Source organism: Excalfactoria chinensis, chromosome 2 (genome assembly GCF_039878825.1).
Source record: "Excalfactoria chinensis isolate bCotChi1 chromosome 2, bCotChi1.hap2, whole genome shotgun sequence".
NCBI classification, from domain to species: Eukaryota; Metazoa; Chordata; class Aves; order Galliformes; family Phasianidae; genus Excalfactoria; species Excalfactoria chinensis.
The window spans coordinates 89,742,688-89,761,040 of NC_092826.1; the positions used below are offsets into that span (position 1 = coordinate 89,742,688).

The 18,353-nt window shown below is 35.8% G+C and overlaps 1 protein-coding gene across 3 annotated transcripts in view; it reads right to left on the reverse strand.

Moving 5' to 3' along the window:
• SLC12A7 (solute carrier family 12 member 7) overlaps window positions 1-18,353 on the reverse strand; it is a 59,055-nt gene that overhangs the window by 1,487 nt on the left and 39,215 nt on the right. For 2 of the 3 annotated variants that reach the window (XM_072328804.1, XM_072328806.1), the window contains exons 16-22: window positions 16,725-16,829; window positions 14,111-14,279; window positions 11,377-11,572; window positions 10,889-11,058; window positions 10,536-10,667; window positions 8,361-8,468; window positions 3,348-3,529 (exon numbers count right to left, since the gene is read on the reverse strand). In XM_072328804.1, coding sequence (XP_072184905.1) covers window positions 3,348-3,529; window positions 8,361-8,468; window positions 10,536-10,667; window positions 10,889-11,058; window positions 11,377-11,572; window positions 14,111-14,279; window positions 16,725-16,829 — 1,062 coding nt within the window. Of the gene's footprint in view, window positions 1-3,335; window positions 3,530-8,360; window positions 8,469-10,535; window positions 10,668-10,888; window positions 11,059-11,376; window positions 11,573-14,110; window positions 14,280-16,724; window positions 16,830-18,353 lie in introns of all 3 variants that reach the window. The other variant, XR_011902812.1, reaches the window with a different exon arrangement.

Consider the following 18,353-nt stretch of genomic DNA (forward strand, 5'->3'; position numbering starts at 1 on the left):
ATTATGTATCTGAATTTATAAATTTAATCTAAAATGCATTTAAAAATCTACTTCCATGGATTATCAATACTCATTCCAAGTACACCTGAGAAAGTGAGATACCTAGATTTGAAAGATCTCTTTACTTCAAAAATAGAAGTGATTGCATATCAACATTAAATGTTCCGTGCAATGCCAAAACACACAACTTTTCCAATGGCCAGTTACGTTTTACAAAGGTAGATTTCAACTGAAAGTAAGTTTTAGTCATATGCTGAGAATCCTGCTTATTGAACTACATAAAAGGAGCTACTAAAACTCAAAGCACCAAAAGAGCTACAGAAACACAATGAAACTGTACTGTAGGGAACTTGCTTTAGCTGGGGGGTTAGACTAGATGTCTTGAGGCCCCTTCCAACTCCTGCAATTTGTGATTCTGTGAAAGACTACAGTATGTTGTGCACAGTATCAGACTTCAACTTATCCTCACATTCCCTTAAGAGGATTACTGTAAGGCTAGCAAAGATAATTCAGAAACAAAAAGCTCACAGGGAAAAAAATTGTTTTGGTTGTAAAAGCTGTGTAAAATGGTGAAACTGCTTAAACTTCAAGAGTTTCTTTATTTTAGCATCTACGTTCCATGACTTATTCTCTCCACAGAAGAAAAAAATTAAACAGACTCCTTGTTGAGTTCCTGAGGAAGTCACGCTGTTATTTTTGTTACAGAACTAGCCAGAACTGGGAATGAGTCACGTGCACCAGTGCAACGAAAATACCCAGTTATCAAAGAGATCCGCTATCCTAAAGCAGATTCTTTACAATTGAAGCAGTTGCTTCAAAAAAGAACTTTGGAAACGCATGGTGACAGCACATCTCAAGAGCAGAAATGACAGGCTGTCATAAGATGCATCACTACATCCCATGCAATTTCCTTCACACTTTTACTGCAAGACTACCAGTTAAAGCATAACCGTGCTCCACGCTGCAGTATTCACAGACTGTCTTAGGTCAGAAAGTGGACTGGCAGGTTAGTAGCAGCAGGACATGAAACATCCTCTGAACTGCCTGTCCAAGTCCATTATCGTGCTCTGAATTCCCATACCAGTAGTCAAAAATGTAGCAGAAACACTCTAACACTGTTTCAGATCAGGAAAACAATAGAAATGATTGATATTACTATCCTATAGAAAGTTCCACTTTCCTTTAACAGCTATTCCTACTATTGGGAATCTTGAAGTGTATCTTTATCTTTAGTGCTGCAGGTGCAAACAGAGGGGAAAAAAGATGAAAAATGGAAGACTGGAAACTTAGTGGTCAATGGAGACCAACCCTATCAATTCCAGTTCTCCTAAAAAATACAGTAGCATTTCCAAAGCTAAGTTTATCAGTCTGCCCTGGGGTGTTTCCTGTCATGGGGCCATACATCCTAAACAAGAACAAACTGTAAGAAAACCACATATAGAACAAAATACTTGAAGGTCAGCTTTCCAAAGGCTGAACAGCAGCTTGATAAGAATGACTAGGAGAGAGACAGAAGTATTTAACTGAAGAGATGTATAAATACTGAAGTAGAAATTCTCTTAAAATACAGATGTGAGTGTAAATTTGCAGTGGAGTGGACAGGATTTCAGTGCGTCATACCCAATGCATATCCATACACAGAGAGTAGAAGTGATCCAGAATTGACATTCAGAGGAAAGTTAAAGCTCTTTATGATACAACTACCTGGACCACAAAGATGGAATTAGTTACAAGAATGCATACTTTTCCAGACTAAGTATATATTCTGTTTTTTGGGGTAGTTAATCAGAAAATTAAGTATTACTCCAGTGGAGAAGAACACTCAAGTCTTGCATTCATACAGAAACTAAAGTAATACCTCTGTAACTTACCTTGAAAGGAAAACTAATCATATTTACAAAAAAAATAAAAATAAAAAATAACCATTAACAGGTCACGATACAAACTGCTTTTCAGTAATAAATGCTAAAGCGCAGCATAGAAAACAACATACAGATCAATACACAAACTGCAGATCACAGCTTAGGAGCATGCAGACAAAGTACACCACCACAAGAGCCAAGGAACAAAGCCTAAATTGCTTAAATGAAAGGAAATTTAAAGACTTACAGATTTCCCCATTCTCTATAATGGAAGGGAAACAAATGCATCAGAAATTATTTTTATAGTATCAAGTACATTTCAACAATATCAATAACTGTACAGGCATGCTAAGTTTAAGCTGTAGCTTATACTCCCAATTATATGTAGTAGTTTCTAAATAAGAGTAATTGAAGTCTACACTCTGCACAATTCTAAGGAAATAAGAGGAAATCTTTACAGGATACTATTTAAAAAAAAAAAAAAAAACAAAAAAAAAAAAACTCTTAAAAATGAGAGAATAATGGAGCTCAGAACAAAACAAAATAAAGGTATTCTAGAAGGTGACAGTTTCGTTTTGCAAGGTGTCTGGAATCTACAAAAAGTAAACTCTTTGCAAAGAACATAGAGCAAATCCACAAAGCAACCTGGAATCTTAAGTACCTCTAGAAGTAGTTAAATCCACCCATAAGTCCTCAATTTAAGATGCTTCCTTTATACATTAAATTTCCCTTGCTATTCACAGTTTCACTTTAAGTATGTGTAGAAAATTGACTAGACCATCATTTTTTAAGAACTCAGGAAAAGATGCACATGTGCAACATGAATCCCAAAACAAGTGAATAAGCTGATGTCCTATCATTGGTTATGTATGCCTACTGTATCAGGGCTGACACTGGAAGTAGCTCTTATTGAGTGTCTTCTGTTTGAAAGACATGAAGGAGTATAACAGTTTCACCAGAAAAGACTGAATGTATCAAGACATACATATAAAGCAACATAAAACTTGTGGCTATATAAATTTACAGGATAAAGACCTTATATCTTTTTCAAGAAAAAACAACCACATAAACTAAATATTTTGAAAGAATCTGCTTCTTTGTACTTGCTGCACACAAGAAAAAAAAAAAAAAGCAAATAACACACAATAATTAGGTACTTAAAGGAAGAAAGGAAAACAAAACACTTCAATCAAGAAGCTGAAAATCTTAAAAGCCTGACATACTTTACCTTCATTCATAACATTCTTGTAAATATTTTATGTGCTTATTAACTATTCATTACAAACACTTTTATTCCACCAGCCCATCTCACAAGAATGGCATTTAAGCCAAGTTCATGGAAAGATTGTATTTTCACTCAATTTCAAATAAACCAGAATCTCTTGAAAATAGACTGTACATGGGCAACAAAAACACACCTACAGAAAGCAAACAAGAAAACACCACACAAAAAACACAAACTTCAACCACCACATGTGTACTTACGGCTTCATGTTGAAAATATCTTTAAAACCTGACACATTTGTGTCTTTGTTTTTATGTTTTTCAGCTACGAACTTCTCTTTAGTCCAGGTCATTTGCACTTTTTCTGGCATGGCAGCAGCCACACTTGCTTTGACAGCTGGAGCTGAACGTGTGGCTGTGTTTCTGTCGTGGATCAACTGAGCCTGGCCACACAAAGAAAAAAAGTAAAATTGTAGGTTACAGATTATTAATTCCTTGAAATGCAATTTCACTGCAGTGTAGCAAAAGAAGAAAAAAAAAATCTTATTTTGAAAACAAATGTGAGATAGTGTTTTGACACTAGCATGAAAGGAAATTGATTGTAGAAGTCTAGTTATTTACATATGCAGGATTTACTTCCAGGCTGGGATATGATTTTTTTAATGTGCTGAATAGAATTTGAATCCAGTTTGAGGTTAGCCTTCTAATATCAGGGGCTTCTGCCAGTGAACAGCTTGAAGGACAATGCACTATCAGTTATTTTTTACCTCGCTCTTAAAACTTGCACTTATAAACACTGTAGTTTCTATCAAAAACAGAACAAGTTCAGTACCTTAGACTCTTCCAATTTGAAATGAATTGACATTAGGGGAGTGATTATTGGTTTTGTGGAGTTTTTGCTGGTTGGGGTTTTTGTTTAGCTTAAAGTTTTAATAGTTTTGAATTCTCTTCAAAGAGACTTGTTAAATCATGAACCGAGCCCCCTATTCTATTCAAGAACATCAAGCATTCATTCTGGTCTCTCCACACACGATAACTCAGGAGAACTGATTTCATTCATTCACAATGACATGAATAAAATTTAATTAAATATGAGAACTGCTTTCCGTCTCTTAATACTGCTTCCCCCAGAGGTTCATGGATTGTAATTTCAGCTGTTTTTAACAGTCTTAGAGCTCCTAAGTTTTTCCTAAATTATTTCTCCAGTTCCTAGTCTAACCTTCAGGATTCCCAAATCCTACAGTTCAATTCTGTGGTTCACATGTAAACACCTACCTGTTTGACGGTCTTCATATCTCCCAGAAGACTACATAATGAGTCAAGTCTACTAAGTAAACTTAGTAGTAACTAAGAAGTTACTTAGAATATGGTAGCAATTCTTGTAACAGAAAAAGTTAATAAAGACACACAGATTCATGCTGCAGAGCAGTAACCAACATACTAAAACTAACAACTGTAAAGTGAATTCAATTGTGCTTCAACAGAAACTAAACATGTTCATAAAATTGCATATATAAAAAAGACACATGTTTGTTAGTGCTACTTTGAAGCCAAATTAATAACACAGAATAAAACACTCTTCTCACACTTCAAGAAGGGAAACAAAGGAATACACCACTTCTACAAACTAGGCACTGAATCACTGAATCTCCAGAGATGAGCAACACTTCAAGGGCACACTAAAAGCATTAATTACAGCAATCCATTTAATTTCAAACCCTCCATGTAGAAAAGTTGTCATGATACTAATGAAGTAACAGTTGCATATCAGCATGCAAAGAAGTCTTTTCCACTTACAAAAGCCCTAATACATCGATAGAAACTTAGAAACTTCAGCATCTCAATACAGCAACTATAAAGGAAAAACAATGCTCTGAAAGCATGAAATATTAATCTAACACCCACTATTATCATTTTTAGGATAAGAAACAAATATTTATGCTTTTAAGAAAAATAGGTACTCTCAGATAATAAATATTTTATGGAAACTGTGACAAAATAAAGATGCAATTATTGTCACAATCATCTAGAGGAAAAAAAATACAATTAGGAGAATACTGAAAGTTTATGAAGGACTGCTTTAATGGCAATGAAACAAACTCTTATTTCTAGTTCAGTTTGCATCAGTGGCACTTCAAGCGTTGCAATAGAAAAACCTACATAGTACTATTTCTAGCTACCTCCTCCTTTTCATAATCATTATTCAGCAGTGCCTGTACATCTTGGCCCAAGGATTGTGGACAAGAGCAGCTTTTTCTTCTAACAGAGCCTCGAGATTCATCAGTGATGCTTTGAATCTGGGACAAAAAGGTTACCAATGACAAAAAAAAGAGCCTGAGAAATAAATGGCTGTATCACTTGAAAGAAAAAATGCATTTATACAGATCTTAGGTTGTTATAAATTTGGTTTGTTTTCACAAGCATGACATTTGTTATACACATGTATATTTACTGAGGTATATGTATACAGTTATTTCAATAACTAACTGCTAGCAGTTTCAAAGTCTCTTCACAGAGATTTTTTAAGTCATGAAATTAAGTCCTTTTGTCTGTACAAGTACCTCAAATACATATGCAAGAGGGTCTCATCAGTTGTTACACGCAATGATACAGATGAACAGGTTTCATTCACTCCCAATCAAAATATAGACAAAACTTAAACAGATGAAAAAAACTACTTTTCAGCTCTAAATATTGTTTTATCCCCCAACACTTCACTAAATGTAATTTACCCACATTGCTCTCAATCTTGCCTAGCAGCAACAATCTACACAACACCAATTATGTGGAACAATCCATAACAAAGCAGCGCTGTGATGGATGACTTCCTTTTCACAGCTTCAATATAATCGCTACCTGGCCCAACAGTTAGGACTAGTCACAGAAGGAAGCCAACTGCAATTAAGCAAAGTAGCAATGAAGTAAATCTGTTTCTACAGTTTCTTTAATATTTACAATATTATTATCGAACTGAATAATGTCTGGCATATGCACCTAAGTGTGCAGATCTTAAGCTCTGTGGGTAGGCATTTGTTGTGTTTACACTTAGATAGAAGCAAGCTTTCTCAAAACTAATATGAATAGAAAAGGTTAAACAAAAGAAAGAAATCCTGTATTCCAGTTCCACATGAAAACTCAGCCATCACAGGGACATGATCAAATCTCCTTTAAAAACAAGTGAGAGAAAATGGGAGGGATGTGGGTGATTACTCAGATATAGGAACAGGCTGAAGTGAGAAACAGCAAAAGAACACCGTACAAGTTCTCTTTGTATAGATTTAAACCTGGTATGAAGATGTATCAACACAAAAGTAAGTATAAAACACTAATTCTGTTGGTCACAGGAAACAACAGAACTAAATACCCGACCCAAAAAACTGGAGCATTACTGAAATGCTAACCAGAAGTGGTGATACTAAAGAGAAAACTATTTTAGAGACTACCATAATACTTGAGCAAGGTAAAATAAAATATCCTAATCAGAAATAACAGATGAATTATTTTTATTATCATTCCTGGATAAAGAATGCACAAGGGGGCAAATAATAACAGCTGTTGCAATTAACAAGAAACAAAGAAAGAATGAAACTATAATGGTGATAGTTACATTCAGACAGAAATGAGAAATAAAAACAATGGAGAATAGGGTAGAGGAGGAGAAGAAAAGGATTGAAAATTTTCAGGCAACCACCACTCTGGAATAGTGCAGATTCCAACTAACTCATGGAGCCAACTCATGGAAGTCTTTTGCCTGCACTATAATTTATAAGCTGTAGATTATACAGCATTTAAGTATCCTTAGGATGCCTGTACAGTTTTCATAAGGAAAATAAATCCTAAAGCCTGTTGTAGATTGATTACTCACTCAACTCCACTAGAAAATTGTTTGTGTGGTCAATAATTCAAAGCAAGGTATGAGAAAGATTAAAAAAAACATTGCCAAAAGAAATACAGGAGAGGTCTTTTTCACTAAAAAGGTATTAAATAAAGCTCAGGCCAAAAGACAACTGAGAAAGAAAGGAGGATTTACAGTAACGTATACTGGAGGAGGATATACAGTAATGTAATAGCATTACAAGGTTCCTTTAGGAAATCCTACAAATATGAAAAGAATAAATAAGAATTAAAAAAAAGGAAGTGCACAGACACTAACACACACAAAAAAAAAAAAAAAAAAAAAAAAAAAAAAAAAAAAAAGAAAAAACCTTACTTGTAAAATGAGTTATAATTTTATTAGAAAAAAAAAAAAATAAAATCTAGTTATCTCATGAATAAGCAGTTTAACACAGTAGAGATGTTTTCTTTAACACAGGGTAGAAAACACCACAAATGACAGAAACACCAAAATATTTACCAACATTTACATCATTAAAAAGTGTTAGTAGTAGTTAACAGAATAAATGGATGGAGAGAAGCACTGGCCAAAAGAGAAAAAGGATCGCATTTTAAAAAGTTGCAAACATTCAGGAAAACACAACTGCATGAAGCTTGTTACTACAGAATTAAAAACATCACTATAAACTAGCAAGAGCAAGAAAAGAGCAAACATAGGATTATAAGTTAGTGCCCTGCTCACAAAGACACAAAATTGCTTCTGACAGGTTCTTGGGAATACCAGGTTAAATATTTGCAGATAGGCCAATAGATACTTTAAAAAAAAGCATCTAACTCACCCAACTGGAGAAGGGGCTCTTTGGCTATGCAGCATTCTTTCTCAGAAAGCTGCGTAGACTCAACAGCTGCTCTCCCTTCAGTGGCTGGCCTTTACATGAGCACAGCATGGCTCCACCCTGCTCCACTCCTTCTGGTCACACAAGGATCACAGGTTCAAACAATTTGCCTGTGCTCCCTGGGCCAGACACATCCTTTCACCAGGTGTTCAATCACCAGTTCAAGCCATGACCTAACCATTCCCCTACAGTTACTCACCCTAATTTTGGCTCCAAGAAGTAAGCTAAACAAAAAAAGCTAATTGGTCCAGTTAAATAATCATAAATCAACAGGCATTATTTTATCACAGTCTTGGAAGCACTCTAGATATATTACATACTGCTTAACTAAAAGAACTGGAAAACTCTAGAAACTTTTAACCAACTGCATAGGGAGTTACATTTAAAATTCTTTTATTCTTATAAGTGAAACCTGCTTCTTATTCTTATAAGTGAAACATAGAATGCTGTTATAAAATCTTTTGACTAGTTACAAACAGATTAAAAACAATAACAATTTTTAGATTTTCCATAGAATATCATAGAAAAAGTTAGAAATTCTTACCTCTCTTTCCCTTTCATTTTTTGATAGCTGCATCTGTTTTAGCATCTGGGATCGCTGTTCCATCATTAGTGTCTTCTCATATGTGAACGCAGAAATATCATTTTCAAACTGCAGAAATAATTGACAACAGAAATATCAGAAGTACTACTCAAAAAAACAAACCAAAACAAACAAACAAAACAAAAAAACAATCCAAAACATTTAGACAGACATACCCCTCTTATTCTTGCATTCATTGAACCCAGGGTTCATTAATGGCATCAGAATAATCCCAAAGTAAATTTCATTGATCGTTTCCATTACCTGAAGATTAAGCTTTAAGAATTAAGCCAATCTTCTTCCACAAACTATTATACAATACCAACAACAATGTAATTTCAGCTAAATTTGAGATACATGAGATACAGACTTTCCAATATATCTACAGAAACAAGTAAGGGTAGAAACTCTTTGTTTAAATCATCTGCACTGCTGACTCCAGAGCTCATTTGCATGCTGTTGTCTTTGAAAACAGTCTAGAGCTGCAACACAACACACTCTCCTTTCTCTGGTGAGAACTGTTCACAAAGAACTAATGAAGCAACTTCAGCATATATTCCACCCGGAGTCCAGTTCTGGGGCCCAAAACACAATAAGGACATCAATCTATTGGAGCTGGTCCAGAGGAGGGCTGAAGCACCTTCCCTATAAGGGCAGGCTGAGGGAGCTTGGGCTCTTCAGACTAGTGGAGGCTCAGGAAGGACCTTACAGCATCCCTCCAGTACCTGAAAAACGCCTACAGGAATGCTGGGGAGGGACTTTTTGTAAGGGCATGTAGTGACAAGATAAGGGGAAATGGCTTGAAACTGGATGAGGGTAGATTAAGACTAGGTATTAGGAAGAAAATCTTTACTGCAATGGTGGTGAGACAATGGAATAGGTTGCCCAGAGATGCTGTGGATGCCCCTACCCTGGAGGTCTCTGTTCAAGGCCACAGTGGATATGGCTTTGTGCAACCATTTTAATAGACGTCCCAGCCTATAGCAAAAGGGTTGGAACTAGATGATCTTAAAGGTCCCTTTCAACCCAAGAATTCTCAGATTCTGAGATAGGCGCAAATCTAAAATACAACCTAGAGCTATCACTGATGTAATTGACATTTAAAGTGTTTATTATCATTTGGAAGATTCTCATGCTTAAATGTACAAGTGACAGGGTATTCAGGGGAAGCCCATGAGCTAGGTTAATTGTTTGATCAAAAGATGACACCCCTGAAATTCTCAAACTACACAACCAAATGCTTTTGTGTTATCTCAAACTTTTTTAGATCCAAGCAGGATTTTTCCCTAAAATTTCAGCTTAACTGCAAACATACTCTGAAGCATATAAAACAGGAGGAGGAAGAACTGTTTACAAGGGTGGGATAGTGACAGGACAAGAGGGAACGGTTTTAAACTGAGATGGGGAGGTTTAGGTTAGTTGGTTGCAGGGAATGTAGGGATGCAGGTATCACATGACATGGAATCATGTGATAGGTATCATGTGGTGTGGTGCCATGAAGTGACCTAAAGCATGGTGCAACATAAGGACGTGTTAATGATCCAAACTTGTAGAACAAAAAAGTGGATAATATAACCAATGCGCCTGTAGATGCCCTAATATGGTAAACATGTAGATCCAACCAAGAAAGAACACATTGCATAAACAGTCAATTGTTGAGTGTCATGCATTTCCCTTAATAGTAATAAAGGCTAAAGAAACTGTGCAATAAACGAGCACCTGCAGCATCCTATTGGCGTGTGGTGTCTCCTGTTTCGTTGGACAGAGGTTATGCTGCACCAAGCATTGCAGTTGGTAGAAGTTTTTCCCTCAGAGGGTGGTGACACGCTGGAACAGGTTTGTCCAGAGATGTTCCGGATGCCTCCAGGGTGGGGCATTCAAAGCCAGGCTGGATGTGGCGCTGGACAGCCTGATCTAGTGGTTGGCAACCCAGCACATAGCAGGGGGGTTGAAACTACATGATCATTGTGGTCCTTTTCAGCTCAGGCCATTCTATGATTCTATGATAGCACTGCATTAAGAAACAATTTCTTCTGGGTGGGACTGAAATCTTTGCAGCTGTATTTAGGCTAACAGATTTGTTTTCCAAGTTTAGACCTAATTTCAGCTTTAAACAAAAAAAAAGTAGTAACTTACCATTTCAACAACTTCCACTTCAGCATTCAGGCGAAGATGGTACAGGAACATCTGAAGATCTTTCTTCATTTGGATGCTGTTATCATCCATTTGAGCAACCGTGAAGATACGCATTTTACATTTTCTCCAAACCTAGCCAAAAATAATTTATTTTCAACTATTCAATATTTCTACTATACTATTTCAACTATTCTACTAGTATTCAACTACTATTCTAATAACTATTTCAACTATAATCAGTATTGCGGTGATTGCTCCAAGCATAATTCTTCTGTGGCCTATTTCATCAGAGAGCTTTATGAATACCCATTACAAGAAAATAGAATCCAAGATGGTTTTTTTATTGTACTTGCCTTGTGCTGTCGAAGAAGAAAAGGCAGCAACATCAACATTCCACCATCATGAACAATCCACCAGACATCTATGTTTCCTTCAGTAAAACGTTCTTGATTTGTTGGAAACAAGTCAATGTTTTTAGCCACCAGTAAAGCTTGTTGAGCTGCTGTTGTTTCTCGTACAGTGTCTGCAGCAGAAAATAAGACATTTGATCGAGAACTTCTTGTTTTCATTGACGTTTGTTTTTTTGTTTTAAATTCAAAAGCTTAAATCCACCCAGATTCTGCCTCTGTTGAAAGAGGACGCCCTGGGTTTAGTGACTAATCTGCTTAAGAGGAAAAGATAAATCAATAGCTAAAGAGACTGAGGAAACCCACTCCACATTAAGTCAGAATTCAGGAAGCAGTGAATGTCAACTGGATATTCAACTTTTTTCCTCACACAGCAAATACATTAGTCATATAGTTGTGTTAAAATCACGAAAGAAAAAATATAAAACAAATACCAACAAAATTTTTCCAAGAGAAGTGGTTTTCTGTCTGCTTCCATGACTGTGGCCATGCCATCAAAACTGTATTGTGTTTCATTCCTCCAAGGCCAGCTGACTGAATTAAATGTGATATTCCATCTCTGAAACTAGGAGATACCACAATCTGGCAAAATCCCTTAGTCTTTTCGACTCCCATTAAAGCTTTAACATTCTGTGGAAAAGGAAGATTACACACAAGGAAATACAGTCATCAACACAGGTAATAAATATCATAAAGAACAACAGTAAAAGTAAAAAAATCACTAGATATTAATGTACAACCAACAAGACGCCACTCTAATTCCATAACAGTGAACACAATCCTACAGTTAATGCCTCAAATAACACTAACTAAGATACCAGAGGTTTTTCATTTGTTTAGTCATCATTCATTTAGTCATTCCAAGGAAGATCATTCCAAAACATTATTAATGGATAAAACAGCATTTTAATGGAATTGCAGATTCTTCCTTTTAGAAACGTAAGGGTTTGGGAAATGAGATGCAAAGGACTTCAGAAGTCCTTGAGAGCTCTGATACTAAGAGGCTGATTCTGTATTTACCCACTCCTAACATGGTAAAAAGAGATGTGCAGACTATCAGAATCACTGGCTGAATAATGACAAAAACTGACTATATTTAAATTCTAGACTCATTGATTTCAGAATGGCTCTCCTTCATTTAAACATTTGACATAATCAAATAATTTGTAATCAACATTCAAAACAGGATCAAGGTTGAGCAAGAAACAGTTCTGGTATTACCCATGCTCTCCAATAGCATTACTTTCAAAATCCCATAATTAATGACTTGCAAGGGAGCTCAGCATAGTTTCCAAAGAAAACACTGAAGCACCAAAACTTGGAATTTTGACAAGCATCAGAATACTAAGGTTTGTTGTTGTTTTTTTAAGAAAATCATTCAGAAGTTCAAAGGAATAGAGTTTTTGGACTCACAAAATACGATCAGCAGATGCAGTAGTACTAAAACATTCCTATATTCTTAGAGCTCAAGCAGCTTGTAAAATGGATGGATTCACTAGGCTTGCTCACAGGCTTCGAGGTTTTGTCAGAAACTAAAAATGCTGAGGACTAGAGAACTATCAATATTAATCTGCTCTTTAACCAAATGACTACCATAGTCAGCATGCTGTTTGTGACCAAAGTCTTCTCAGACTGGTTATCCATAACTTAACATCTAGTTTCTGTTTTCTTCTCAAGAAACGAGGACTTAATCCTCCCAATTCCTAATCCTTTCATTTTCCTTAGTTCATAGACAGAAACCATCCTAACTGTCTCATGGTATAAAAATTCTCAGCTGGTTCTGTCAGCTGTTCCTTAAGCATATCTCTCCTTCCCCATGACAACTGGAGGCCAGAGGGCCAGACAAAATAACGGTTGTTTAAAAAGTAAGGCAATCATCTGCTCCTAGATCCTATGCCTGACCATACAGACTCCCACTTGAAAAGTACAATTGCAAGAGAAGCCCTATAAAACACCAGCAGGGAGACATGTGATTACAGAACGCTGGTGCTAGCTTAGTGCTTAGAATTTTGTTCTGTTTAGAAAAAGCAGTCCTCAGAGCATTTGATAGTAAAGCTAACAAATCTGCATGTCTAAACAGTGTCTGTACGGACATATCGGTTTAAATGTTTAGTTTTTCTCATTTGTCTTGAAAAAGGAAGAAAAAAATGATTTTTGACAAGTCTAGAAACACTATTTTCTAGCTGAAATTTTCCAAAAATCAATAAAGCCCTTCATACATTCAGTCTTTTGAAATGTCTTCATTTCTATCTAAAAAGCAACCGTTGACTACAACACCAGCAGGTCTAACTTCTTAGAGGATCATGGGGATTAGGTTTCCCTTAAATTCATTTCCAGTTCCAGCTCTCAGATCTATTTCTGAGATAGTCTGAATAATTCACAGGAATCTTTACATTGAGTTGAAAACTTCTTCAATCAAAACAGTAGACATTTCAACAGATTTTCATTTCAACAACACTGAAGATATTAACCATTTTGAAAGACATAATGGCCAAAACCTACATAGTATTTTCTAGAAACGTTTCACTGTGCTCTGTAAAGTTAGGAGTAGGAGAGCTGTGCATAGACAAGCAACTGTATATCCATGTCATTACCAAAATATCAACACTGGAACTACTGGGGTATACAAAGAAGTAAACAAGTTGATTAAGATGGAACAGGAACGTAAGCTTGCTTGGCACGGAAAATTAAAGTTATATGAACAGATCTTCAGAATTTCCATCTATTAATTTCCAGTTTTAATTCTAGTGACAGATTTAACATTTTGGAGTTCAGATATTTTCACGTTTTTTTCCACATAGTTAAAATTATGCCAATGTTTGCATTTCTTAAATGAATAAATCAGTCTTCTTATGAAGTTTTGTTTGTTTGTTTTTTAGAAATATATTACTCAGATTTTCAGATTTTACAAGAATAGAATTCAATTGTGAGCCCATCTGGCCCTCAACACTGAAAAAAATTAAGCATCAGTACTGACTCATTAGGAATTTTTGTAAGACATTTTGTTATAGTACAGCAAACTGTTTTTAATTTAAATATACAAACAGATCAACGAAAACATTTTTAAAAGAGTCTTTTTTTAAAAAAACATATCTTAATTCAATATCAGATTCAATATTTGAGTACTAATAGAATTTACAGAAAGTTTGTAAGCTGACTTCTACATACCTCTTCAGCTTTTTGAGTTTCTACACATTTATCCAAGTAGGTTCCTTGAAGCACAGATCCCACAATAGTCAGTCCTTTACCAGCTTTCAGCTGAGAAGTGAAAGAAAGCAATCTTGGATGCTTCACCAACTGCTCACAATCCAAATTTAACAAGACCAAAAGTTGAGGTCTGCCAAAAGAAGTTACACATGACACATACATACACAGAAGTAGCAAAGAACAACAACAACAACAAACCAAAATAGAATTAACAAGTAATAACATTAAGAGAATGGTTTCACCAAGAAAATTACTGAAGCAGAAATATCACCCCTTGGAGGTTTTCTAGTGTAACTTGCAGCTTGAAGCAGTTAAATACTGAATTCTAATTGTACTGATTGTTTAGGTCTCAGTCCAGTTGGATCTTGAAAAGTTTCAGAGCAGAGATTCTACCACCTCTTTCCATTATATTGTTTTCTCTTATTCTCACACCATATATTGCTGTAAAGTGTCTCACTCAGTAACATCTGAAAAGGGACTGAATATTTACTAGCTGTTTACACGAGCCTGTAGGTTCCACTTGTCCTATATTTTCATGATGTTCATGTTGACTCATTCCTATACCTGACTAGGTCCTTCCTAAAGATGGTCAGACCTTCGGACTGCAATGATAGCACCACAAGTTCAATGTAACCTCCATGCTAAATGTGGTTGCATTCTGTTTCCTTTATTCAGTATTCGGTTCACATACTTTCCCCAAACTGAATTATATGATTTTTCTTTGATTACCAAAAGTTCAAAAGAGCTACAAGAGAAACTGAATGTATTTCCCTCCTCAACATCAGAGTTTTATACTCAACAAAGTATTTTTCTAGCAATTATCTTGACAAAACAAGAGAATAAGTTGTCTGGAACTGATGTTAGACATTTAATGGAAGCATTGTCAGTTTACACTGATGGTTGTCAGTGCTTGTCAGTTCACACACAATACAAAAACTAGAGACAGACAGTGGCTCACACATGCGTGGAAGCTGCTCCAGTTTAACAACTCCACAACTGAAGTTAAAATAATACTGTTACACTGAAGGGCAGCAGAACACAACTAGTGACAGTTTCTTTTTTGTGCATGTTTCACTGATTAAAGAGTACATTAAGAGTGACAATGTGTAAAAACACATTTGTTTTTAAACCTGAAGTCATTTTTTTTGTGTTGGCTTGGAGAAAATTGTTAGCTTAGAAAGCAAAAGGAATTAACTGCAAAATAGCAATGGACGTTTATTCCCGTTATATACAAAGGAGCTCATTTTACAAATGTAAAATTTTATTCTAATGAGACCTAAGCACTCTCAGAAGTGTTGCTATTAAGTAAAATTTGCCTTACATTATAATAGGTATTTTAAAAAGTTCTGATACAAGTTGCAGCTTGTTAAGTCCCTTACTGGACAATCTTGCAGCATGTTTAGATAACGGGAAGGGTCTATTTCTTTGTATTGAACAGATAAGGGAGACTCAACAACTTTGTATGGACTATGTATGAACCTCTAGGAAAACCTCCTAGTGTATATAAATTGAAGACCTTTTTGTGCAAGGTATGTGTGATAGGAGAGTATCCCCCATGCATCCAGTGGTGCTATTAAGGAATGCCTACTTTCTAACACTTCAGATTGAGTTTTAGAGAATTTCCTGATTGACACTTTACAGTAACAGCAGATCTAGAAATAAGATTCCTCTGCAAGTTTTCACAGTGTATTTCTGTTGAGGCTTAATCTGGCAGGCAGCTAAGCACCACACAGCCATTTGTTCTCTGCCAAACGGGACAAGGGACAGTACTAGAAACAAAACAGAACTTGTTGGTTGAGATAAACTAAGACGAAAAAAGGAAAAAGGAAAACAAATAACCATGTGATGATAACAATATATATAATCTACAATGCAATTACTCACTGCCCTCTGAACAACACCTAGCTAACAATACCACCTGTCACTCCACTAACAAAGTCACACCATGCTCTGAACAATGTCCAGCTAACCCTAAACAGTTGCCTTCCCCTGGTCTGCTTCTCTAAGCTCTGTTGCATTCCCCATGAGGTCACATGGTATGAAATAGCCTCTTAACTAACTCAGGCCAGGTTTCCTGGCTCTGCCCCACCCCCTGCTTTCACACCATAAAGGTATTAGCTCTTCACTGCTAAGTAATATGGGGCCACACACCCATCACTCTGCAATAACCAAAACACTGCTGTGCTATTAATACTGCTTGAGTTGAAACCAGAACATTTTCACATATATAAAAGCAAAAGAGCCTTGCAGCACATCTTTCACAGAAACATTAGGATCGAAGGTAACTGTCACTCTGAATCTGAAAGCCTCTAATAAAACATTCACATTCTTCTGCATTTTAAAAAACCATGTCCACATTGCATGGGTGTCAGTTCAATTTTATCCATGTAATCAGCAATCCGCAAGGCTGATTACATGCTACTCATAAATAACAAAATTGTAATTACATCTTTTCCATGCTCAAGTTAAAACATTAAATTAATGTTGACTTTCACTTTGGTCATTAGCTTTACCAGTAGTATTCACAATAACTTCTGCTTTATGTGTGAATTATGTAATCTTAGAAGACTTTTACCTCCAGTTTTTGGTGTGAGGAGGACCATCTTCAACACGAAGCAAAGCATACCGAGCTGCATTCAAAGAGAGTCCTCGTATTCCATCACCCCACTCTTTTTCAGCTCTTTGGAGTGCAGAAGAGATTTAATTAACATGGTGCAGCTTATTTATAGAAATTAAGAATATTTTCCCATGTGAAAGGTAAGAAGTATCAAAAATAAGTTTAGTCCCCCCTTTTTTCTTGTTGTTGTTTCCCCCCCCCACACACACACACAAATGCTTGACAAAATCTCATATAGATTTATATATCAGGTCCTTTCAAGATATCTGTTTAAAATATTTTTAAGTATTTATTATGGTTTATGCTAAAGATAAAATGGTTTTGTTCGCAATAATGTTAGCCTCCTAAGTTGCTTTCAAGCATTAGAATAAGCAAGATTTTACTTCCTATGTATTAGTGTTCTACCTTCTCCCCACATCCATACTGCTTTCTCTTCTTCCTTTCTTTCTCAGCTTCTTCCAGAGAAACCTAAATCTTAATTCTTCTTCCCAATCACTTTCCTCCTCTACATTTTTAGTGGTTTTTAGGATGCTTCAAAGTGGATTCTCTCTCACTCCCACAATTATAAAGGCTGAGACTGAGTTTGAGCAAAATAGAATCTTTCTACAGGGTAGATGCAATGGCTAAGTTTCAAAATTTTTAGAGTCTGAGTATGAATGTGGATGTACGTATAATTTTATATATGAATATACCAATATACACACATAAGGAAAACCGGTCATTTGATGAGTTAAAACAGACAAGAAAAATTTCCTGTTGAATAACCAGGAGCTGTTACAAGGGCTGCTTAAAAAGGAATGCCTCCTATTGTATTTACATTGGCCCATGATGTCAGAGGATGGTATGGCAGCAGAGTTTGAACCTTCCCATGAGTATTCTATTACATTCTGTTAAAGTGCAACAGATGGCAACAGAAGGGAAGTCTGACAAAATGACACTTGACATAGATGAGCGTATGAAGCAAATGTATGGAATTGAATTCCTCCATGAAGAAAAAATTGGCACCCACTGACATTCATTAATTCTTGCAGAATGTTTATGGAGACCAAATAGTGGATGTTAGCACAGTGAGGTGCCAGTTGGTATGTTTCAGCAGTGGCAACAATGATGTGAAAGACAAGCCACAGTCCAGATAGCCATGCAGATTTTTTACTTCCTGTTCACTGCTGGTGAAAATGCATAGCTAATGGTAGTGGCTATGTTGAAATACAGTGTTTTGTAGCTGAGAATCTGCTTTATCAAATAGTGTCATTGTGCTCTTTTTATCTGTTTTAGTTTCCATAGAAATAAATAGGAGGCATTACTTTCAGAGTGACCTATGTACAATCCAGAAAAATTTCTTTCCAGGAAAACACCTATTCTGCAAATAGTGATATAAAAAGATGGAGAATCTACAACATGGGGTTGTTTATATCAGTTGATCTACAAATATTTATGCTTAATTACTTATCAAAATAACTAGACTCATTTCAATTTTCTGGTCTTGGTCTTTTTTTGGCTATAATCTCTTGTCACTGGATGTCTTTTCCTTATAAAAGGAAAAATTACACACTGATCTCCTCTAAATTTTATTTATGTATTTATTTA